Genomic DNA, 26,295 nt, shown 5'->3' with positions numbered 1-26,295 from the left:
GAGAATGATCATCTCCCTCCTTTTCCAGGGAAGACTTCAACACTTCCCACGCCGCAGCCTCGCTCCCAGCCCCGCTTTCGCTGCGTGATCGGTTGGTGACACCAGGCAAAGACACCAAGGGCAAAGGGAGCTCAATCTGTGATCTCTCACTGCTTCAGCAAATCTAACAACATTTTCAGCTGAAGTCATGAAAATTGATGAAAGGCCTACAAAGATTAGTTTGATGGTGCCAAGGACTTTTTTTTTTTTGCTATTCCCTAGAAAACTTCCAATATATAAAAGAACTGAAGGGTGAGGTTCAGTCTGGCAGATACCTCTGCCTGGAGCAGAAAGGTTATTTAAATTTAGTTTATTTAAGATGAATTTGAACTCTTTAAGTACTGAAATACAAGGAATGGAGCAGTTTATTAGAATAAACCAGCAGAGCAGGGACTGAGTAACTTCTAGGTAGAATGGCCCATTCACCAAAATATCAGAATTGTAATACACTGTTCCAGAGGAGCAGAAAAGAACAGAAAATGCAGCATAAATAGAAATAACACCTTGGAAAAAACCCTTCAGCTGCTGCACAGGTACCTTTTTCAAGTACTTGCCCATATGTGTTATTCTATTTGTTTCCACAGTGATCTCAAACACTTTCTAGCCCTACAAATATATCTAAGAACAGACTACAAATATAGACTAAAAAAGCCCAGCTTTGATGTTGCTGCAAGCAGGAAGCAGGATTTTATCATTCTCTATTTTTTCTGATAACACCCAGGGGAATGTTTCTCAAAGGAAGAAGAAAGAAGTTATTTCCAACCTAATAAAGCAAACTGAGTTCCAAGAGAAAGGATCCTGTCCTCCTTTTACATGCCACCATGTCCCCAAACTTATTTTGTTGATTTTTAGACTAATATTAGTCCTATTCTCACTGTTCTCAATGCTCCCAGGTCAAACAAGGACTGTACTTCAGATGAGCTGAGCCAAAGTACATTCATTAAAACCAAACACAGCAGCAATTAACTCAGGCAAGGCAAGAACTGCAAAAAAGATAAACAAGGCAGTGAAGAAACAAATCACCTGCACTGTGAATATTCAAAATTTAAAGATTAAACTGATGGGCCAGAAAGCTGCTTTATTTTTCTAAAACAGTCTTTAAAAAGAAATGAGTTTGCAACTTGGACAGGAGTAAACTTGGTAAGCTTTAGTGTAGTTCTGTATGGCAAAAACTGCATTTTTCTCCAGGATTATAGAGGGGGGGAAAAAATAGGAAATGCTAAGATATCTTATCATACACTTAGAAAATATTTCAATTTTTTTGCAGTTCACACCTTTTCAAAATGGAAAATTTGTAGGGATGAGCCTGCCATGGAAGTATGAAATTCTGTAGCTGAGATAACACTTCTGAAAAAGAAGAAGAAAAGAATCCAGTGCTGGAAAACGGAAGGGTGATCAACCCAAAGGCACTGCAGTAGAGTGGAAATAGGGAGGATGATGTCACCTAAAAAAGGGAATAGAACTGAGAGTGAAGAGGGGGAAGGTGAGAGGAATAATATCTGTATTGTTAAAAAAACAACAACTTTTGCAACCCCTGGTTTGCTTGGTGGACAGTAACAAAAAAAAATTTTTTTTTAAACTCTGAGTCTTCTGGACTTACAGTGTGGAAAACAAATCAGCTGCTCTAACCACTTGATGATGTTATTTTACATATATAGATATATCTTGGTTTTATATGCATGGTGCTTTTGCTGAAGGAAAAAAAAAGCTGGAATTATTTTTCCAATGTGTCCCTCCCAGCAGCTTGTGCCACTGATAGAAGAAATTAATAATGCTGAAATGGGATTTTGTAGAGAACTTCCATTTTCTGCCTTGGATTTCCAAATATCTTATTTAAGCCTGAATTTCAGGAAGTGGGAAAACCCCCAGATCTCTGGTGCCCAAGTTTTCCAGAATCCTTTCAGAGCAAAAACACGTGGCAGAAAATGGAGAAAAAGGGTCAGTGGCCATCTCTGCTCTTCAGGCAGAAATTCAAGCATTACCCTCGAAATAAAGATTGTCATCCCCTGGGAATCTCCAGAGACTGGGAGTTAAGTGTTATTTTTCACACTCCCTGACTTCAAGGGAACACAGAAAAACACAGGCTGATGTTTTCAAGTTCAAACATGCCAGTGCTGTCACTGTGAGGTGTGAGCAGCACACAGCACAAACACCTCCCTGCCACTGCCTGATCATTTCTGTAGGGAAAAAATAAAGCTTAAAAGATCCTGGAAATTGTTTGGTTTGAGGCACAGCCTTGGGGCTGCACTGTCCCCATGTGCTGGTGGCTTTTAGTCACTGCTGGCCAAATGTCCCCTTCCAATGACCAGATGGTTAAAATATTCCAATATTGGTAGCACAGGGCTCAGAACTGAAAAGTTCAAATTCTACAAGATTCAGATGTTGGAAAAAAAATATAATAAGGCCAAACAGGACTAATGCCAGAAATACCCTAATTTGGATTTCCTCCTCTCCCCAGTGCAAAACCCCAAACACAAAGAATAACAAGGAGAAACCTCAATTAATTTTTTGACATAAAAGCTGCAAACTGGGGTTCTGCTGCACCCTGATTATCCTGATTATCCACCTAGTCCTGGCTCTGGATGAAGCTCAGGGAAGGAACTGCCCAGGAAGGAGCCAGGGACTCTCTCCCACTGCACAGGGGAGTGACACCATTTCCACAGGGAGTCTTGGAATGCTGTTATTAAATAAAAAAGAGGCCCTTCAGCATTAAAGGCACCAATTAAGCACCTAAATAAACCACCTAAGGACATGCAGGCTGCATCAGGAATTATGAATCCTTCTCAGGGATGAGTCTCATGCTGGTGGTGGCAACCAGCAGCATTTCTATTTTGGGACCTGCCAGGGAGTTTCCCTGGAATGAGCTCAGATACCTGTCAGAGCTGTTCCTCTGAGCTGAGAATCCCAAACCCAGAGCAATCCTGCAGCTCACTGCAACACCCAGCTGGGAATCCCAATGGATTTTGGATCTAAATGATCCTTTTTGGGGTTGGTGTTTGTGGAGGTTCTTTTCTCTGAGCTACAAAACTTCCTGAGAGATTACCAATTGTGAGCTGTGAAACATTTTAGAGTTTTTTTCAATGGAGGGTTGAAATTCCTGCAGCCTCCTGGAGATGGGAAATTGGAACATATTAATCACTTCATTAAAGAGCATTGGGAAAGTTTCATTTTAGCTGTGCTCAAAGATCAGGAAATGCCATTTTCTCCAGGCCTCCTCCTGTACTGTTTGTGTCACACATCTTCAGGGTGCTGTACAACACCATCAGTGTCAACATTTCACCTGCATTTATAAGGACAAATAAAGAGTCTCCTCTTCACAGCCTCCCTCCTGACCCCTCAAAAACACACACAGAAGAGTGAATTCAGGCTAATCACAAGAAATTATTCTACCTTTTGGCTCCCAAATCAGCCAAGCACAATGCAAATGTAACAGTTTGACTGCAAAGCAAACAGAACCACACACCAAGTCAAACAAAAACACACTCAAGACATCTAAGAGGCAAGCATCCAACTCCACATTTGATGTTTCCTCCACATGATATATCCAACCCCCACTTCTTTTTCTGTCTTACAGGACCTTATGTAACTATTTAAAAGACAACAGGACCAGTGTGATGCTGCCTTCAACTCAGCTCTCCAACAAATCTCTCTGTGGGTGTCGTGTCCCACTCGGTGCTATTGCAAGCAAAAACACCACCCAGTTCTCCTACATGTGCTGATCCAGCTTCTTATTTACATTCCAACTCTTTAGCCATTGCTATACTTCTTTTTTTTCTGTGGTTACAACCAAAACCCCAGCCTAAATATACTCACAACCAGTTTTGTTGTTTGGTTTTGTTTTTTTTTTAAATTTTTAAAGCATCAGATGTATCTTTTTTATCCAAGCAGAATTCCCAAGTGTTGAGCTCATGATGGTCAGAGCACACCCAGACAAGCTCCAGCTGCCCTTGTCCAGATGGCAGCTAAAGGAGGAGAGACAGGTCCCACATTTGTGTAAACACACACAGGGATTACCTGGGAGCTGCAGGCAAACAGGATAAGTGGAGGGGAAAAGGCAGAAAAACTCAAATCTTTAAATGTTCCCACTCCACTGAGCTGGAAACTTTCCTTATCCATCCCTCTTCCAACTCTTCAACTTATTTATGGAGAATCATCACACTGAGCTTCAGCCTTGATTCCACACAGCCCATGATGCTGGGCTTTTGCATTTCCATTTTCATTTCCCCACCTCATCCCAACAGGACTCCCCAAGTTCATTCTCCTCACACACTTGGCCAGAACTCCTCAGGATTTCAGCCATTCCCAAGGATTTCTCTGGGGTGGATGTGGGGTTTGTTTGTTGGGAATGCTCCTGCAGAAGCAGTTTGGGATGACATTGGCAGCTCGTGGTGTCTGCTCTGATGCAAGAGCCCAGCTTGAAAAGCATTTTGGAGCTGTAGCAGAGTCAAAAAAATCCAACTGAGCTGTGCAGCCTCAAACAGCTGAACTGGCACAAATGAGTGGAAGTAATTCCTTCCTTCAGCCACTAAACTTAAAATAAATGTCAGGCTGCAGCATTACACATCTGAGTAAATACCTATCAGCACAGAAATGCTAATATGTTTGTGACTGCTGAACTCTCCTCCTAAAGCAAAACATCTACATCACCCCAAACTTTGCTGGGTCTGTTTAATTCCATTTCTACTGTCCAGTCCTGTTGAGATCAAATTCCAAACCTTGTCTACATTGGAAGAGTTTTAAAATTTGTGTCTTCATGCTCTGAAATCAGTGTTGATTATATTTAAGAATGCAGCACAACTGCCTCTTTACCTCCAGCTAAAGTGGCTGTCACTTGAAATGGATTTTCTCTTTGTCCCCTCTCAGGCTGCCTCATTTTGCTCCCCGTGCCAGACTGTAATCTGAAGATTAAGTGAAAAAAAATCCCATTTCTAGAGCTTGAAAGAAGCATGTTTACAGACAGAAGCACTGTTGACATGGCCAAAGTCAGCTCTGCCAGGGCCCAGCTCCACAGACAGCAGCAGGGCTCAGCCTCAGGGAGCAGATCTGGCACCTCTGAGAGAGGCAAGAAAAGAGAACAAAGATTTTTTTGTCTCAAGTTTCTTCTCCTGGCCTTGTTTGCAATGGGTTAAGGGAAATCCAGAGTCCAACTGCCTTATGGAGACTTCATTAAGTAAATGTTTTCACTCATCATTGAAATAATCACTTTTAACCCCCATCATCACCAAAGCCACTCCAAGTGAGCTCTCCCTCAGGAAGTGAGGACTGACACATTTCACTAAAATCACTATTGTTACTGTTTTAGTCTCTATTTTTACAGAGAACAAATGTGGATATAAGTGACTGGTAAACTATAAAAACATCATTTATTTAAGGTTCAGGAGAAGAAAACAGCACTGGAACACCAAAACTTCCTTATGCACCTCAACAGAAAACTATTTTCTGTTCAATTTTTCTAATTTTTATGGACTCCAATGAAGCTGATTTTGCTATCCACTTGTCCTCTTTTAAAAAATGCCATTACTAATTGTATCCAGAAAAGTGAGATGGACACCCAAAAGAACAAATCCAAAAGAGGAGCATTTCAGGATCAAAGGGAGGTTATGAAAGTCAGCATAATACATATTGAAACTTAACTTTTTTTGTATTTCTTATCAGAGCTTTAACAACTGGCTGGAAAGGGGAGTAATTTAAAATTACAATTTAAAAACTCTTTTCTGAACTTAACTCTGTAGCAAGGGCTTTTAAAATATGCTACATATTGGTCACCCAGTACATTTATTCTCATTAAAACATTAAATGCAGCCATTCCTGCAACAGCTGCTTTAAATAAATCAGCTCTGGTTTAACATGAGAATCAAATCAATACAAAAATAATCCAGAAAAGTGGGGTTTATTTCTCTTACCTGCCCAAAGCACTTACAAATGGTTTATGTTTCCATGCTTGGTGTTTTTCTTAGAGAAAACTTCTTATTAGAAAGAATTGCAGTTTAATTCTAGCAACCTGTAAATGATCTCCCTATTCCTTAAAATAAAAATTTGAAGGATTTAAATATATATATATATACACACACACACATATATATACATATCCTACCAACATCAAGTAATTCAGGAAAAAATTCAACTAGGAAAAAAAAAAAAGACCAAAATATTCTTATTTCTGGTTCTGTATGAGTAACAACAAATGTGATGCCAATCTACACCATCTCATTTAACAGCACAAAAATACATTTCAGAATCAAGGTTATTGCTGGAATTATCACTAAGCATGAAAAAATTAAGATATGTTTTAAAGGTTTTAAGCATCTAAACATTTAAAAAATAATAAATAAAATTAAATCTCATTTAGGAACCATTCACACAAGCTTAGGGGAATGCAAGTCAACAGGAGCATCCCTGTTTGTTAGGAAGAGTATCCAAAACCACACTGAAAATGTTTGAATTTTGGTAAAACACCCCAATTCCACAGCCCGCACCTGACACAGCACAAAAATCCCAAACTATTTCAGTTTATAGCTTGCACTTCAATGAAAAAACTGCTTTCAAGTGTTCAACAGAGCCAGTTTTGCCTCATTTCACTTGGCAAAAAAAGCCTAAAAAATCCAATTATTACAAAAACATTGTACCAAACCTGCAGTGCTAACTTTCCAAAGTGCTGATTTGGAATACTGAGATCATTTACAGGAATTTTGTCTCTCAGGAGGCCCTGCACAGATCCCAGCCACACCAGGGTCTATATTTAGAACAGCAACTCCAGTTCTACCAGTCCCTCAGTTCTGTACTGGGTGATGCTTTTCAAACAGGGGCAATCCAGATCTGCTGGCTGAGACTTGCATTCAAATATTTTCTTTTAATTCATTTCCCCCTCTATGCTGCATCAACATTCAGGCAAGATTACAGATCTCCAGAATGATAACATAAAAATGTTCTTTTTTTTACTACAGAACTAAAGGAAAATAAATTTTAAGAAAATCACACATCACTGCTAAGTCACAGCAAAGCCAGAAGAGTTTTAGCATTTCATAAAGATCAGGGGAAAAAAATTCAGTCATGACCAAGAGCAATGCACAACTCACTGCCTCCTATAATGGATTATTTAACTTATTGTCTGGTTACTTCTCCATCATTTTGTGTATTGGATGAGCTGCTCCCAAACCTGGATTTAAGACATCACTGTGGTCCAAAAGTTACAAATATTTTCTAAATTGTGACCAACAGACAGGGATAAAGCACTGAGTGGAGGCACCAACAAAACCTGAAATAGAAAACAAACCCCATCCAACTTTAATATTTCATAGAACCGCCCAAAATGTTTCAGTATTAAAAGGTTTACCTTTCAAATTTCCCCATAAGATACAATCTTTGAGGAATAAATAAGGGAATAAACAGCAAATTGAGTATTTCAGATCTAGGAGAAATCCCTTCAGCTGTACTTGGTGCACACACACGAGGAGCTGCTCATCTCCCCAAGCAGGCACAGATTTAACACCTGAACAGAGATCTGAGAAACTGCTGCCACCCAGAACTGAAAACTGTACCTGCTCAAATGTGCTTTATCTGGGTACTTGGCTGCTTCTGACCCTTCTGCAGAGCCTGAAGCAATCCAGAGTGGGGAGTGGAAATCAGGAAGGATCTTGCAGGAGCAGAAAGCAGCGGATATTAGAGATCAGTGTATCAGAGTGCCACAAATCCAGCTGAGAGCAGCACAGGATCAAAGCACCCTCACCTTCCCTCAGATCTGCATCCAACAGCAGGGGAAAAACCCACTCAGGGCTCACCTGCTTCACTGCCTGCGAGCTCAACACTTGGGATCACATTTGCTGCATCTGAAATAACCCAAAGGACTCTTTAAAGCCTTTCAAGAGACAAAATTCCCATTTTTGCCACTTGCTGAACATATCTAAATGTGGAATTTAGAGATGATACTGAATCTCTTTCTGCACAAACAAATACAGATACAAAAAACCAGTGAAGAGACTTTCTGGCATTGGAGAAAGGAAGATGATAAATGTAATACAACCAGTTTTAATCAAGATCAAAGCTGTAGGAGAATGCAGACAGACAGTCTAGACTGCTTTACTTTGAAAGCCTAAGCATATAAAGCAACATCTGCAAAGAACATTAATCACATTTAGTCCACAATCTTATCACCTCCCAAGCAAGCAGAAACAACTTTTACTTAAAAGTCATATGCTTCTGTGTGACAAGCATTTTTAATTATCTTTAAATTAGATATTTATCACTGATTACAAAGCTGTTCTGCTCACTTTGAAAGAAGCTGATGTAATTTGAAATACACTTGGAGAGTTTCTGGACAAAGTATTGGTAAGGAAGCCTGGTGAACAGCAACAATTATTTTGTACCACTGGTATAAAGTGGGAATTCTCAAAATATTGAATTAAGTTCTGATTTGCTCCTCTGCATTTCAGACCCCCAACTCAGCAGGAGGAATAAAGTGAAAGATTTTCTGTACAGTTTTCTTTAGCTTTGGGAAATGATTTGAGAATAGAAATAATCAGCTTCTTTTCAATTTTCTTTCTATAAAAATAAACTTATCTTGCTGCTATGTTTTAGAGAGGAATTAAAAATTGGAGGGATGGTGGATCACTACATATGGAATATTTATATCTTTTGATACAAAAGTAATTTATTCCTTGTTTACCTTGGTTTATTTTGCTTACATTCTGGTCCATTGTCCCTTATGAATTCACTGCTCACTAGCAATCATTTCATTTATTTTATTAAAAATGTCTTGCATTAAAGTTTTCCCTTCTGCCAAGATTTTCATACAATCTACTCTTCAACAAGAGCCTGGCAGAGAAAAACTCACAAAAATCCATCATCTTCCAACCCTGAGGCAACAGCTGTGAAAATTTACAACACGATAAACCCACAGAGGCAAAGAACAAAACTGGGAATTTCTGCACTGGGCTCAACTTCTCCAGCAGCCCCACATCCCACAGGAGAGCTCATGAAATCCAGCAGCAAATCCAGAATTGAGAAGTCTTATCCAAAAATGTCAGTGTTCAATCCCTCAGTTCAGAACAGACAGAGTGTGCAGCCTCCCCTGCACCAGGACTCACTGCAAATTTGGAATTTTAGGATTTCTACTGATACCTTTCAGTTGGAGATCCCCTCTCTCTGCAGGCACCACCGACCATCCTGCTGCTCCTGGCTGCACAGGGACTGAGATTCCTCAGCCTCTCCATAAATTCACAGACAAAAAGATGATTCCTGAGCACCTTTTTCTCCAAATCCTCCCCAGTCTGTTGATTTTGCTGCTCCTGGCTCCACAGGGATTGAGATTCCTCAGCCTCTCCATAAATTTATAAACAAAAAGATGATTCCTGAGCACCTTTTTCTCCAAATCCTCCCCAGTCTGTGGATTTTGCTGCTCCTGGCTGCACAGGGACTGAGATTCCTCAGCCTCTCCACAAATTTATAAACAAAAAGATGATTCCTGAGCACCTTTTCCCCCAAATCCTCCCCAATCTGTTGATTTTGCTGTTCCAACTTTGCAGCAGCAAAGCCCCAGTAACTCATCCCACACTCAACAGAGGAGATTTCACTGAATTTCCATGGAAAAGCACCTGGTTTGTTCTTGCACAGGCAGCAGCATCCTCCTGAAGCTCTGCAGCGTTCCTGGAGTTCATCTGCCTGAGCTATTTAAAGAATTTCCTATCTTTAGGCCCACTGACAACACTTTTTTTTATTTTTTAATGTAACTTTAACCTCCCACAAAAAGCAGTTTAACAAAGGGAGACTCTGCACACCTTCTGAGACTCCTACACCTGTGGAAATTGGAATGCTTGGAGAAATGCCCTCATATACAATGAGTTAAATTCATTTCTTGGTGTTATTCTGTTATTTAACTGGGCACCTCATAGAGCCACACCAAGGCAATTTATTTTCTGGCCAATTTTCAATTTGCTTATCTGATCAATTCCACCTTGATTTTTTAAGCTAAAACAAATTACAAGTATTTAGGAGGACCAAGAAATTTTAAAGGGTTGCAAAGTTTTATTGAGGTAAATTTGATAGAATAACTAGAACTAGACAGCTGCCTTTAAAATAGCAAATAAAATTTAGTTTCAATCCTAAGTCCAGCTACATGAACTTTAATTTTTATTATCTCACCAGATGGAATGAACCACATGGCCTAGGAGAAATAACACTGTGGCTATTTAAAGACAAGGCAGGTTCTGACAGCTCTCACTGAACTCCCAGTGGAAACCAGAATTCCAAAGTCCAGGATGAATCAGGGAACCCTCTGTACGTGACACAAGAAAGCAACACCACAAACAAAAGCTTTAGGGCAAAAGCCCTGCACTTGCTCCTAGGAGATAATTTGTCTTCTAAATTTAGATAACAATTAAGAAAATGTTATCTAGTGACCTGAAATCTGGAAGGCACTTTAGGATATGATTTTGACCTTCTTGTTCTTCTTCAAGAACACATCTAAAGCCAGAACATGAATACTGATACTCCATTTAAAAGCCTCTTGACACTGACAAAGTAACAGCCTTAAGTCTGGTGATTAAAACTCCAAATTTCACGGCAAGAAAAGGCTCCAGAGGGTTCCCTAAACACGTTTTCCACAGGTACTCCCCGTGCCCAGAGGCAGTGGAGTGAATCTCTCCTGCCTCTCAGAGATAAGAGGACAAAGATGACTGTGGATATATTGCATTAGTTTATTTGGGAGGGACCTGCCAGACAGGTGATCTCTAAAAACACACCCAGGAAATTACCAGAACATCAGTGAGAGAGGAAAATGACAATTTTCCTATATATACTACATGAAAGATTACAAAAAAGACATTTAAGCTACAATTCTGTCTATTAATGCCATTCTCTGATAAGCACGAATTCCCCAGAAGTGAAGTGGCTGCTCCCAATGTGCAGGATTCCCTAGAAATAGCATTCCACCCACTGCACGTGGAGGCAGGTGAGTAAGAGACAAAGAAGGATCTCTGCATGGAATCTGCCATGGGCTAACACTCACCAAATACAATAAATTTTGGATTTCACAGCATTTTGGAGAATCAGACCAGCCTGGAGCACCCTGTGTTAAGCAAGGCTTGAGAAAGCAGCTATTCTTTTGTCAGCACACAGAAAATATATGAAGAAACTTTTCGTGATAGTGTGTGGGATTTAAAAACTCAGAATTTTTACTTCAAAGTTGTCAATGCACGAGTCTTAATACTAAAGGAAATAAAAAAATCTGTACTTGAGAAAACAGGAGTACAAATCACATAAACTCTTTAGAATCTATTTTGCTCAAGCAGAAGCAGAGGAGTCAGGACATGAAAGGGATGAGAGGAGCCCAGGACACAGTTTGGATTAGCCCATATCAGTGCCATGTCCCACTGTGCCTGAAGTCACCCAGAGCTGAGAGCCAGCCCCAATCTGCTGACAGGGGTGTTTCAGGCTCACTGAGAGTGAACAGAATTCAGACATTAACCCAGCCTGGCATGGATCACACAAACTTGGGGACAGATTCACTCCCCAGCCCCACACAGAGCACACTGCTCACTCCCTGCTCTTGCACAGGGAATGACAAGCACAGCTACAATTTTACAATTTAACTGCACAAAACCAGACGGTGACCGGAGCTGGGTGAACTTTGCACGGGCTCACAAGGGCTGATTCCACCCCCTCCCCTCTGGCACACCGGCTCCAGCCCAGGAAAACCTGCCCAGGGAGGGGAGGGACCGCTCCCTTCCAGAGAAATCCAGAGTTCCAGGGATCTGGGAATCTCCAGGGCAAGGGACAATGGAGTCCTGCTGTCTGAAAAGCTCCCCAGCACAAACTTTGAGGCTACAACTGGTGTTGTAAAGCACAAATCGTTCAGCAATCAGGAATTATTTAATCTGGAAGTTCCATCCAGATCCAAGTTTAATCACCTCTGAACAAACTATTCCTCCCTGAATTTGTCCATCTGTGAGATCATTTTTATATTTCCACATGTTCTGAAACACTGAGTTCTACAGTTTAATTACCCATCATTAGCAGACATACTCTTTCTGTTTAAAGTACCTTCATCAATCATTTGGATGAATTTGATGTGAAGCAGCTGGCCAGCAGGCTGAGCAGGAAGAAAAGACAAGTTAGCAAAGTACTCAGCCCCAAAATCATCATCCTGAAATGCATTTCTGTGGTTATCACACAAAGGTAGGATTGGGATGGAGAAATTACAGGTATTTAGCAGTATCTGGGTTATTCACTTCCAATTCCCAATCTGATTTAAACCAGAATGATGCTTAAAAGGGAAATCCTTCAAGTTTGATGCTGGCAATTTTTAGAACAGAAAATAACTCAGCAGATTTCAAGCTGTTTATATTTAGTTAAGTTATATATGTGTTCATATGGAACCTTTATTCTTAGCTATTGGGGATAAAGAAATACCAACATCCAAAAGAATGGATTTCATTAGCAGCAAAATAAAGACTTTTCAGGTATTAAGGGACAGAATGATGATATATATTTTATGGCTTTATTTTCCTCAAACACTGGTGTCACAGGGATTGGTGACTTTCTCCAGAGCAATTCCAAAGTTGGATTTGGAGTCTCTTACCCAGAGCAGTCATAAACACAAGTTTAAGGCTCCTGCTGCCAGATGTTGTGTTTGATGGAGAAGTGCTTGTGCTCACATAGAAACAGGTGTTCCTCTTGTCACAGCTGAGGAATTCACTCAGCAATAAATCCTCCTGGCAGGCCAGGAGAACACCAAAGCTTCACAAATGCAACAAAAAAATTTATGGGAGAATTCTCATGTCTTGCCTGCTGCAGGTGTTTATCCTGAGGTACTCAATGAAACACAAACTGTTCCATCAGTGAGATCAATAAGGAGAATTTGCCTTTGCAAAGGAGAAGAAAAATTGTCTGTTTTTTCATTTGGATTTTTTTTGTTGTTTGCCTGGCTGGCTTTTGTTGTTTGGTTTTTTTCCCCAGGACAATGATTACCAACACAGCAACAGGTATTTAGTAAATCACTGGCCAAACAGCAACAATGACTCAACTTTCGGTGCAGCACCCTTAGGAGGGGTTTATTCTGTCCTATCAGGACACTGAGCCCACAGCAGGAATCCCACCATTTCCTGAGCTCCCTTCCTCAAAAACCCAACTGGGCCAGACCTGACCCCTCCCTCCACCCTGGACCTGTCAGCAGCATGTCCCACAGCTCAGGTGGATGGAACATTCCAGCTGCCTTAGTTTCCCCTCTGCTGATGTTTATTTAACCACAGTGTTATTTATGCAGAGATAGCAAGGTTAGGAATGCCCTGAACTCGGATCCCACTTCCCTGTACAGTCACAGGAGAAACTCAGGACTCCTGACCACAGAGTGTGGAGCTCCCCTGAGCACCTCAGGAGGGAACAGAGCACACACACAAACCCCTGCCCACAGCCATTACATTTCTAGACTCCATGACTCCATCCAGCCACCCCTTCCCAGGATCAGCAATCTGCTTAGATTACCAACAAGGAATCCACATAGATGCTCTCCAGCAAAAGGCACCCGCTGGAAATTCCACAGAAAAGCTTTAACATTATACTGCCAGGATGTGGATCCCAAGAATGATCAGCTTGGGAAGGTGAGCACAAAAGAAACCAATGGACATTTAGGTCACTGTCACTGTCCCTCAGCAGAAACCACCACCTCAAAGAAAGGTTTAAAAATTCTGCTTTAAGTGAAAAACAACTTGAATATCAGAGTTAACTGAAAAAAAAAAGAAGGGGATGATGGAAATAGCAGCCTGGTTGGAACATTGGCTTCTCTCTTCCCTCCAGGCTGAGCTGGCAGAGACCATGGCTGGGACAATACCTCAGGTGAGATTCCTGTGTTTTAAACTGATGCAGCATTTCAGAACACTGCTACTAGAGATCAATTCATCTCCATTTCAGTGCCCATTCTTGCATTTTAGCACACAAGTTGTCCTCATGCAGATTTTCAGGGAAGATTAAGAGCAACAGGAAGTGTGAACAAAGCCCAGCAACAGCCCCAGGCTGACTTCACACCGCAGTGGAACAAAAGGCTGAAGAGTTTAGGTGCTGCCCCAAAGAAATTTTCACAGCTGAAATCTCAGCACCACAAGCTCATCCAGAGCTTTTCCTTCCAGAAGCTGATGGGAAGGTATTCCTGCTTTATGGTTTTTCTCAATTCATGACTGACAAGCTCCTGCCAGTTCCCTGGTCCTTACACAGGGAGATGCTCCTGGCATTGGGACCTCTCAGAGCAGGTCCTGGACAGGATCTGCTCCATTGCTGTTCAGCTGATATGCAAAATCAGATCAGCCCTTGTTTGTAAATGGGATTCCTGATGCTGTGTTAAGTGTTTTAATTCAGTACATTCAGGCATTCTCAGTAGGGTTCTGTATATAAAGGACATTCCCTGCATTCTCTCCTCATCATCTCCAGACCTGTTAGGGCTGTTTGTTCTCTTCTTGGATCAGATTTTTATGCCCACCTGTTCAGAATAAATTTCTAAGGACATCTGCAGCTAAAATTCAAGTAACACAAATTAGATATTGCTAAGATTGTTGCAGATAGTCTTTCCAAACAGTTTTCTTAAACCTGGGATGTAAAACTGGATTTTACTGACCACTGTATCAGCCAATCTGTGATTGTGTCAGTCTGAACCTTTTGTTTAGTTCCCACCTCATTGTTCCCAGAGAACCTGTGAGATAGGAGTGAATTTTATCACCCATTCCTTGGAATGACAGAATCACAGAACAGTTTGAGTTTAAAGCTCATCTCATTCCATGCCCCTGCCACGGGCAGGGACATCTTTCACTTCCAACACCAAAGCAGTTTGTGATATTGAGATGAAAATTTCTGAAATGATTAAATTTCAGAGAAATATTTTGGCAAATAAGGGTCTAGGAAATTAATTTTTCCTGATTTGCCATCTATCTGAATACTTTCAAGCCACTGGAACTGGAGCCTAAGGATTTTTTAGGAGGGATCCACTCCATTTCCACTGGAACAAAAAGTGAGATCTGTGCTTTCCTGGCCTCCCTGGAAAGCTCTGACCCAAAAGGATGTGATTCAGAACTTTTTCTGCTGAACAGGAAAAGAAAACTTGCGCTGGAAAGTGTTGTTTTCATGGGTGGTTTCCCAGAGAAATGGCAAATGCTGAGTTTGGGGCAGGAATGGAAGCAAAAGCATCCTGTGGTTTGAAATCACCTTGCGCAAATTAATCCTGCTTTCACAGCTTGGGTTTAGAACTTCTGATCTCTATCTCCCCAAATGGGTGAGCTCAGATGAGCCTGAATTTGTTGGGGTCTGTCCCACTGACACAAGGTGAAGTTAAATAAAATGTAACCAAGCCGTTACAATTTTTCAGAGCCACCGCAGAAAATCTTTTTGTGTTAAATTTAATAAAATTCAATTATCCCCAGGGACAACTTGCAAAACAGAACCTTTCCAAAATTTGAGATCAGAGAGCTAAAATGAAAATATTGAACCAGTGGTCTTTTCTACACTACTTTTCAAGCAGCTTTATAAATAAATGATGAAAAAAAAAATCTAATTCTTTATAAAAAGTACAGTAACTCCAATTGTGTGATTTTGCAACTTTCAAGCCTAAATGTTTTTCAGCCCTGAAACACGGAAATATTTAAAGAAAACTCTTCCATCATGTAATTGCTGTGAGCTAAAGAGAACTATCTGTACCCTCTACTGACAAACACTAGCAAAAATTTCTAAAATTAACAGTTACTGCAAAGTTTAATTTTGTCTCATACACTCAACACTGTAACTCAACAAAATTAAACCACTTCCCTGTTTATGTGGAAATTCCTAGAAGGAAACAGTTTTTCATGCTAGAAGGCTTGATAAAATGATTGGTCATATTTAAAAATAGCTTTTAAAAACAGATCAAATTTCAACTTATGTGCTGATACTGAAATCCAGCTGAGAGAATGGAGACCACTCCAATCTTTAGGCAGCATTTAAGGAATGGAGATTAGTGTTATCTAGGTGAGATAAGAGCTCTCAACCTGAAAAAATAAGCTCAGGCTTTAGTTACAAATAAAACCCAACTCTAAACAAGCTGGGGAGGCACCAAAAGGGAGGGAGCTGCTGAGAGGCACTAAAATCAGCTCAGGGAAAAAAGGGATGTGAGACAGAGACAGCTGGGATGGGACAGAGCTGAGAAGGATGAGGAGCACTAAGGGCTTCCCTGGAACCCACCTGGCTTCAGACTTTCCATAGTGCCAGGGGCAGGGATGGCACCCAGCAGGCTCCAGGGTGGGCACACAGGAATTTAATGGAATTCCACAAGGACAAATGTGGTGTCCTGAGCCTGGGGACACACCCTCTGCACCAGGACAAGTGGGGGCTGCCAGAATGGGTGCCAGCTCTGCAGGTTTGGTGGATACCACACTCCAAAGTCATTTCAAAAGGAAATGGCCATTTCTACTCAGAGCTGTTATGATGAAGTGACATTTAAAAAGTGACATTAGAAGCAGGCAGGCAGCAGATCACTGAAATCTGCAGGGAGGCTGCATCCAAACTGCTCATCCCAAACAGGAATCACCCTTAAATATGAAATAGGTAATTTGAAGAAAGAAAATAAATTATCCACGTGCACTTCAGACCCCAGCTGGCCCAAGGACTGTTGCAGAGCCCTGGAATGCTGCCCTGTCCCCCAGCAGGGTGGGTGCTGTGCTGCTCTCTAAGTGGGACAGCTCCCAGTTTAACACACAGGGCTGAGCTGGAGGCAGCAAACGATGCCAATGTTTGCACAGCACACTAATGGCACACTCCAGCTCTCAGGCAGGAGATGAGGGAATGCTGAAGTGCTGAAGCTGCAGGAATTGTGCTCCAGCCCTGCCTGTGCTGCCTCCTGGCACTGGCCCTCAGACCGTGCTTTGTGTCATCTCATTAGACACCGCTTGGCACGAGCTACAACACTATCAGGGAGCACTGGGAGCTGAGCAGGGCTTGTGTTCCCTCTGCAGCCTCATTGCACTGGGAATCCCAGACACAGGCAGAAGAGACCGGCCACAGATCGTCTCTAAAACATTCTTCACATCTACAGTTAATCATACAAAACAAGTTTTAAAACAATCACTGAGCTGCCTTATCCATTTCTAATTTTTTCCAGAAAAAGAAACAACAAACAAACACTAAAATCCCAAAGCAAACAAGCAGAAACAAAATCAAAACTGCACGTTTTGCCCTCATAAAGTTTGGTATCTTTCAGAAAATACAAATCACACCCTAAATGTTTTTGAGCACTCCCCCCCTGCATTTCTAAAAAGGATGGATGTAGCATCCAGCTTTAAAAGCCAATCTGCCCCAAGAACCTCTGCAATTCGTTAGAAAAATTGTTTTTCTTATGTGCATCCCATTTAGAGATAAAAGATACACAAAAAGTTGAAACTATTTAAAAAGTAACACAATTCTGAGCTACAAAGATTCCTAGCAGTTCCACAATAATTATACAGATACTTTCTAACAGAACCTTCAAATGTAACTCATTTAGTCACTTCTCAGGTATCAGCTTTAACAGTGTCAATATGCAGAATTAAACAGCAAAACTTAACTCATTTGCTGCCATCATCAGAGAAAGTGGAAATCTTCCCAAGTGTGACAACAACCTCATTTAGGCAAGAACCAGATCAGACAGCAATGCCTGAATTGCATTGTAATTACAATCTACAATTTTGCTGTAAATGCAAAATACAATCTTAATTCTCTTAGTTTTAATGAGGCAGATTAATATCTCAAAGTTCAGAAAGCAAAAGAATTTGAGAAATATTCTTTTTGGCCAAGATATAGTATTCTTCTTTATTATCTATTCACTAACTATAGACAATGTTTCCCTCATGTAATTAAAGAGTTATAAAAGCAGAGAAATGCATCTTGGCATTTCTCACATGCCCATCACAGTTAAGAGTACATAGGGGTTTGCTTTTTAATTACATTGTCATTTCAACATTTTGTATTGAATTACCACCTAATTATGGATCCATATAAATCCTTAAAAAAAAGAAGTTATGCTCTAACGAAGTAAGGAATCTCCAAAGGTGAGATGTAGCCATTTAAATTAATTGTAGAACTTGTAACCTTCTTGCCAACAGTCCCCAACATCCCCTCAGTGCAGTTTAACAGTTCCCAACCAGCCATGTGGTGACTCCAGAATAACACAGAAATTAATGACAGTGTTGCACTGCTGCATCCTGAGTGACACAGATTATCCTGCACCACTTCAACCAGAAACACCAGCACAACACTAAATTACCAAGCCTTTCACAAGGTGCTTTTAGAATTTGGAAATACTTAATTTCCCTTCCAAACCAAACCCAACCCCACAGTGTTGCTGCCACCAGGATTTGGGGTGACACAGCCACTGCTCAGAGCTCTGCTGGCACCAACACAATGCAAGTGTGTCCCTTGCTCACTCTGTCCATGCAGGAATCCCAGCACAGCTCGTTAGGAAAACCTCCCAAACAAAGTCCCAGGAGCACAGAGGTAAAGGCTCCATCCTGCTCATCCTCCTCTGACTGCCTGCTGGAAAGGCATTCATTAATCTGAGAGAGTTGGAACGGGAGCTGGGAGAGTGAGGCACATTGTTCCTCTGAACTACTTGAGAAAAAACCTGATTTTGTGCACCCAGCTGTCACCACAGGACCTCACCTCCACCTCCCAGCCAGAGCTGATCCCATCCCAACAGCACCTCCAGCTGCAGGAACAAGCAGTGTTCCCACAAAAGCTTCCCTACCTCTCACCACATCACCAAAGAGTTCATGTCTCCAGTTTGTAAGTGATTTTTCTGTTTTTCTTGTTCCCAGTTACAGCTTGAACTAGGAAATCCTGAAGAAAACCATAAATGTCGGCTTTCCCCATCAAGAATTAAATTATTGTGAAACCATGACGATAACTATGCAATGGAAAAACCTTTCCCTGCTCTCTTTGCATCACAACTGAAGGATCTGATGTATCCAATGTACATTTGGGATTCCTGGCCACAGAGATATGCAACATAAACAACATGGCAGTAAATATTCATTTTCTGGGGGATTAAGCCTAAATATGCTCTGCTGTTTGGCACAGTAGTCACAAACTGTTTCTAAGAAAAAACCCCTCCACCACCACACAGACAGCGCAGGGAGAGAAGACAAGAGATGCCACACAAAGTCACTGGCATCCAACATCACTTCAATTCCATATGGAAACAACAGGAAATAAGATGTGCCGAATTCTAAGCACCAAGGCAACAAAAACACATTAAGATTTCATCACACAAGAACTTGGCTGTAAAATCCACAGTTTTCTTGATCTTTTTATGGAGTTCTCATTTTCAGGAACATCAGAGAGCTAACAGCTCATGGATGCTACCAACCAGCTCAAGAAGGCATTTGCATTAAGCTGCTTTCAGCTAATTAAGTGGTGGAAATGCAGCTCTCCTACAGCAAGAAACCTCTTCCACAATCAGCTTCCTTGTCAACTTCTCTCTTTTTACAGCCTGGAAAAACTATAAGTGGAGAAGGTTGGAAGAAAATGTAGAATGAATAGGAATGATAAATATTCGAGGTGCTGTTATTTTTTCCCTTCCTTAGAACTAATGATATGAAAAAAATAATGTCTATGGTTAAATAAAAAAGAAAAAAAAAGTATTTATCTGTCCTCATTTGCTATTCAGCCAAACTCATCACCTAAGGGATTTTACCCCCAAATTTCAGAAAGGTGGGAATGGGAAAAGTCAAATATTCTCCATTAGACCCAGCTGAAAACTACTTCTCTTCTTGCAGAAAAGAGCTTTTCCCTCACAGGGAACACCTGTCCCTCAACTCACACCCAGCATATGCAAACAAACTTATTTCAGCTTTTTCTTCAGCAAAGCCTCGTGTGTGAAGGGTAGAGATGCAAATAAACTCATGACAGCAGCATCTCTCCAGAAATGTTTGGGAAGCAGAGTTCCACCAGAATGCTCACATGTTCTGATGGTGCATTAGCACAATTACAGCTCTTTTCAGAGCCCAGAAGATTTAGGGTAACTGTTAAGTACTAACAGATTACTTAGAAATAGTTGACAGATTTTTGAGTTGTAATAATTTAGAATATCAACCTCTCCATAACTCAGTCTGTGCTTGAAAAAATTATTAAGTAAGTTTATTTAATGGAACAAGTTCTGCTTCCAACAGCAACATCAGGAGTGTCCAGAGGTAATACATTTAATATAAAAACTTGTGCCCTCTGATAAAATAAAGGAATCTTTACTTTAAAAGCAGTACTAATTCTGAAGTGGTTTATTGCCCTGCAATAAAGTGAATAAAGTGATTAGAGTCCAACCACAATCATGGACAGCTCGCAGGGAACACAGCAGCAGAAACAATTTCACAAATGCTCCCAAAGCTGTGGCAGGATTTTCAAGGGTTACCAAGTTCATAATGAAAAGACAGTTTAAAAAAAAGAACCAACAAAAAACAACAAAACAAAAAATCCCCGAAAATAAAAAAAAACACATTACAGAAGTAAAATGAAAGAAAAAAGTCTCATGTCCCCCCTCAATTCCTTCAGGACACCAAACCATTCAGCTTCTACAGTCACAGCATGGAAAGCAGGTTTTACAGCTCTTGATAGACTTTTTTTTTTTAGGGGGGAAAAAGATACAATTTAAAAAATAATTTCTCTGATAATAATCGCTGTGAGACAGGAGAATGATAAATTAAAAATCAGAGAATAAAACATCCTCCATGCAGTGAAAGCACTACAAAGGATCTTTGACATGCCAGTACCTTCAGCTAAATTACTCAAGACCTGAGCTTGGGAATGATCTGGCAATAGGAGAAAGAGGGGAGCAACACTTTCCTGATTCTGTTCCTTTTGTTTAGGTGATTTTTAGCTTTATTTTAGCTTCAGTTCTAAAAAAATCCAGGTCTTGTTCCCTGTAGGAGACTGCAGAAAGACTTTGATGAGGGACCACCCATGTACCAAAGCTAGAGCAGGTATCTCAGAAGAGATGAGTTGGGAAATGAGGAGTTTATGAGTAATAAAAGGAACGATGAGATTTTAAACTAAGATTATGGCTGAAGAAAATCCACTACTTCAGCATCTCCCACACTTTCAGCTGCACGGGGTGCTGTGTTTCGAAAACTTCAGAAAATTATGAAAGTGCCCATTCTCTGTTCCTGAAATGTTCTGAAGTGTAGCTCAGCAATCACAAAACCACACTTCCCTGGGGGAGGGGAGCACTCAGATAATATCTGGAAAGAGCCTTCTTTGATGAAGGAGCTGTTTTAGTCACAAGTTTTCTTGTGAAGCTCCCCTAAAATCTTGCCTCACCTACAGCAGAGGCACGGGAAGCTTGTTCTGAAGTGTTTTATTATTCCTTCAGGATCTTCTGAAATCAAACATGCAGCCAGGTTTATCTAAGAAGTGTATTAGAGGGCACACGGAGAACCTTGACCCGGGCACTTTGTTTTCTTGTTTAGTTAATGTGCATTCATCTCAGCCTCTGGAGTTCCTACAGATGGGTACAAACCTACACCCACTTTTATCCAAGCATCTACAAATATTTTAAAGCCTAATAACAACACAGATGCTCTTTTTCAAATATCTCAGTCAGATCAGGGAAATATTTTCACTCTCCTAACAAAGATGATTAAACTCACTGGAAATTCCTGTCCATTCGCAGTACATTTACAGGATTTCATAGAGCAGTTTACAGATAATAAAATAAATCGCTTTGAACCTGAAGAGCACTTCCACACCCACCACGCAGAATAAAACCACAACATTTTCACCTATTAAAAGAACCCCGGTATTAACTGGCCATGTAAACATCTGCAGAAAATAGCTGTATTTAAAAATAAATGAACAAATACAGCAAACCTAACCCCCAGTTGCTGTAACAGCCCGTGAGGAGCTGGAGCTGCACACCAGAGAGAGGCATCTCCACACCTGAACTCCAGGATTTTCTCAACCATTGCCAATATTCTGAAATACAGAGCCTTGACATACTGATTTTCACATTAAAGACTGGAAAAGAAAGTTCTGCTGCTGCTGATGTTAGAACCAATTCATCAGGCAGGGTTTTAAACTGAAGTCAGTTAAGAAAAACACTACTCATAAAAACTTCAAGCTTAAAATCTTATATAATCTTGTAGCTCTGATCACAAACCCAACAGTTTACTGTTGAATTTATTTATTTTTAGACTCGCCTAAAATTTCAGAGTGGCTGCAGTTCTGATGGGAGTAGAAAATAGTATAATAATTGTTAAGTACCGGAACACTTAATGTGTAATGCTGGCATAACCACCAAAACAATGTCATTAACATGAGAAGCAGCCCGGATTGCAGGCAGTTTCCTGCTCATTTAGCCAAGATTAATTCTTCACAGGCAAGAGAAACATTCTTTTCACCTTACCAAGGACAACCCGGACGAGAAATGCTAAAGAAAAAGACGTTCTTTACTGCTTAGCTGCTCTTCTATTAAGTGTGATAGGTAATGTCAATAAAAACCACTATTCTGTGCTCTAGGCAAAAAGATCTTAGAGGTGGACGGGGAAGAGAGACAGACATGGAGAGCAGATGGCAGCAAGTCTCTCAGAAACTGTTAGTGAGAGGGGGAAAAAAGTTTCCCTACAAAACATATTGCTGAATTAAGAGGAACGCTGCTGAGCTGAAAAATCAGGCATCAGGAAAAGACGACACACACACGTCTCTGCTGCAAGGCAAGAGCTGTCAGAAATCCCGTTTTGTTTCAAAAGAGGAATAAAAAGGAAAGCTCCTGAAGAACCTTGTGGCTGTCCTTAAGCCGCTGTGCCGTTTCCCTGGGTAGCAGGGCAGGGTTTTTGGGTTTCTCGCTGGCAGCGCTCGCCATTTCACAGCACATTTAGCGCACACAGCGCGGATCGATAGCACTACAGACACAAGGCGAGACTTATCCATTTACTAACCACAGCAAAACGGCCTCTTCAGCAAAATCCACCGGCTCCTAAGGCTGGGAATTTAAAAGGCATCCTTACAGGGATCTCATTACCCCCTTCTCTGAGGCTGAGCACTTGGCTGGGAGCTTTTAGCCCGATAAACAAGTGTTTTAGCAAGGATGCTAAAAATCTGCACGGAGCACTAAATACACGTTCCAAACGCGGCCACGGAGTGCCAGGCTGGCTTGTAAACTCGGATTAGAGCCTCACACAGCTCCTAAAGGGGTTTTTGTGAGACTGCCGGAGCTCCGAGCACAAATGGACCAACAGTTGCCCAACCACTGGTTGCTGCCATAACAATTTTCCTCCTGGAAGAGCGTGGGGAACTCCTCACACCAGGATCAGAGCTCGTTTGAACTCAAATTCTGCTGTTTTAAAGAGAAAATTAGGCGATATTTTTTTTCCTGCTCTACAAGGCAGTGACATAACGAACAGCAAAAGGCAAAGGGTTACAAATTATTCTTTAGAAGCTGAAATTCCGGCTTTTCACCCCGATTCTGTTGGTACATCTCTGCACGCACACGCCCCTCGCTATCACCAAAGGACGAGCTCAGCCCTTCAGAGCTTCACCTATTCTAATTTAATGAAGCATTAACGAAGGTCGCTATTCAGCAGGGAATAGTGCGGGCTAACAGAGATCAAACTGAAGGAAAGAGCATTTCAGCTGGGTAATTCTTCTTTAAAACCAGCACCCAACACCGATAACTGCGCTGCCAGGTTACTTATGTGACACTAGGTGGTTATGTCTCCACATTTATTCCGCACAATTGAGCTGAAACCCAAGTGTTCTGAGCGTTTCGAGTGCTCACATTATATATATTTTTAAGAATAAACACCAAAGCAGCTCCTGCCTTTACAGTCGCTGCCATCCACAAACATTTGCCACCTGAAAAAAAAAGATTTCTTCTCATTCATACAGAGCCAGCCCAAGTTTTCAAGTGCTGACCCCAAAGCTCTCCGTTTCAAGTGACAAATCCAGAACATTCACTTACCTGATGAACAAGAGATAAGAAAAACAGCGAACGCCAACTTAGTAGCAGCTCCCATTTTCCAATGCTGTTAAAACATTTAAGTTACTTTAAGTATCCAGTTTTCTGGGTCCTGCAAGCTGGAAAAAAATCTCCCTTCTTGCTGAACCTTTATAAAGCAATTTATAGCAACATTTCTGCAGCGAGTAGTGTTCATAAAATACTAAAAATCAGGTTTGTTTAGACACTGACGACCTCCCCGCGGCTCTTTCTAGAGAGAATCCGGGTTGAGGGAGGGATAAATATATTTGGAACAGTGTTTCAAAACACACGTGTCATTTGGCTTCTGTACAAACGGTGGCAAAATTCAATTCATAAAAGTAATGCTACGAATCCACTTTAAAAAAAAAAACAAAACAAAACCAAAATAAGTCAACGATTAAGCTGCTGAGCACGACGAAGTCTCTGAGTCTCCAAGTGTTTTCCACATCAGGCGCCGTGAAGGATCATCCCTCGTGGGTGCGAGTGTCGGGGGTCGGATCGGGGATCGGGATCAGTCCAAGGCGATCTTTCCGTCCTGCCTCCCCCTTCACACCCCGTGTAGTGTTTGGGAGAAAAGCAGCTCCATTCCAGTTCCAAACCTCGGGCCGAAGAGAGGAAGTTTTTGTCAGTTTGTCGATGAAAAACTGCCTTAAAAAACCAGCCACCAGCTACACGTGGGTTTTCTTGAATAAATGCTGAGGGATTTAGCGTAGCCCAGGAGAGGGAAAAGGAAACAACAGTCTGGGAACAAACAAACCTTCGGGCTTCCCGGGAAGTGGCAAATCTCTAGTCCTTGGCCAGGCAGCGAGGGCAGTGCATCCCCCCTTCTTCACCGCCCTTCTCCAGCACCAGCACTCCCGAATCCCAGCAAGATTTCCAATTCTTCTAGGAGATTTCCATCCCCTCCCCCCGCGAGAGGCTATATTTGGTATTTAAACACACAAGAGTGGCTGGGGAACGGGGGGGTACAAAAAAAAAAAAAAATTAAAAATTTAAAATGCAGTATCCAGGCGCTGGGGAGGAGGGTGGTATGTTCTTTGTGGCAGATCCTTGCTGGCTGCCGTGCTTCCAGGAGAGCTGGGCTTCTTTGGAAGGGAGGCGGCTGTGCCTGGATGGAGGCTGGATGGAGCCAGGCTCCTCTCGGCTCCTGGATGGATCCTCGCTCCTCTCCCTCCTCACCGACACATCTCCTCCTCGCCGCCCCGCCGCTGCTCACACGGAGACTCCACAAAATCCACCCCTCCGAGCTCGATCCAGTTCTTGCCTTCTTCGCTTTTTTTTTTTTTTTTTTTCCTCCTCTTTTTTCTTTTCCTCCTAGGAGCGAGCAGCAGGAGACGGCAGGGGCGGGGAGGCAGAGCCTTCTCCCCGCGCCTCCCACACGTCGGAGCGGGGCGCGATCCCCTCCTCACCCTCTCCCCTAACTCTGACCCCGGCTCAACTCTCCGGTCTCCCGGGCGGCGGAGGCAGCGCGGCTCAGCCCAACTTTGTCCCTCCAGCAGTGCAGCTTAGGGGCTGGCGAGGCGAAAAGGCCGAGCCGGGGGATTCTCTCCGGGCGGCGGCGGCCGTGCCTAGAGCCCGCCGAGTGTCGCTGGCAGCGCGGAACAGCCCTCGGTGCCCTGCTGCCGCTGCTCCCCCGTGGTAATCTCATATCTACCCATTCACCCGTGTGGCGTGTAGAGAACCGGCCCAAGATGGCGGCGCCCGGGCGATTGTTTTTGTTTCCTCTCCGCCTCCCCCTCCTTCCCCACGGCCGCGGCGGCCGCCCCGGATTGACAGCCGCGCCACCCAATCACAACGCGGGGTTTGCAGTTTAGCCCCGCCCACCCCCGCTCGCCCCTCCTATCGGCGGCGGGGCGGAGCGCGCTCCCCCACGCTGGCCCCGCCCCTCGCGGCCCGCGCGCGCCGCCTCACGGGCGCGCTCCCGCCCGCCCTTCCCGCCCCTCAGGGCGCGGCCCCTCAGGCGCCCTCGCCCCGCTCCGCCCCGGCTCCCCCGGTGTGGGTAATTCCCCTTCGCGGGGCTCCTTTGAGGTGTTTGGGGGCCTGTGCTGTGCTCCCAGGCTGAGGTGATGGAGGCAAAGCAGTGCCGGCAGCCACGCGGTGGGAGCTGGCTGGGAGGGGTCACGGCGGTGTAACGTGGGCACCGCGGTGTGAGGCTGGGGCGCTGCCTCTGGGGTCAAATGTTGGCCTGGTCTTCCCCTTCATTCCCACCACAGCCTGAAACCGTCCCTGAAAATGTCCTGCAGGTATCCAGCTGAGAGCTGTGGTGTGCTCTCTGCTGTGGGCACGTTGTTCAGGAGCATCTCTGCTGT

The 26,295-nt window shown here is 42.5% G+C and overlaps 1 protein-coding gene across 2 annotated transcripts in view; it reads right to left on the bottom strand.

The window, feature by feature from the left end:
• Positions 1-25,726, bottom strand: part of ACVR2A (activin A receptor type 2A) — a 47,690-nt gene extending 21,964 nt beyond the window's left edge. For both annotated transcript variants that reach the window (XM_033064351.2, XM_033064352.2), the window contains exon 1: positions 23,969-25,726. In XM_033064351.2, the coding sequence (XP_032920242.1) occupies positions 23,969-24,023 (55 nt within the window). In that variant the 5' untranslated portion in view covers positions 24,024-25,726. The remainder of the gene's footprint in view (positions 1-23,968) is intronic.
• Positions 25,727-26,295: the final 569 nt, after the last annotated feature.

The sequence above is a fragment of the Catharus ustulatus genome, chromosome 7 (genome assembly GCF_009819885.2).
Source record: "Catharus ustulatus isolate bCatUst1 chromosome 7, bCatUst1.pri.v2, whole genome shotgun sequence".
In the NCBI taxonomy this organism is placed as follows: domain Eukaryota; kingdom Metazoa; phylum Chordata; class Aves; order Passeriformes; family Turdidae; genus Catharus; species Catharus ustulatus.
This window is presented reverse-complemented; position numbering and strand designations above follow the sequence as displayed.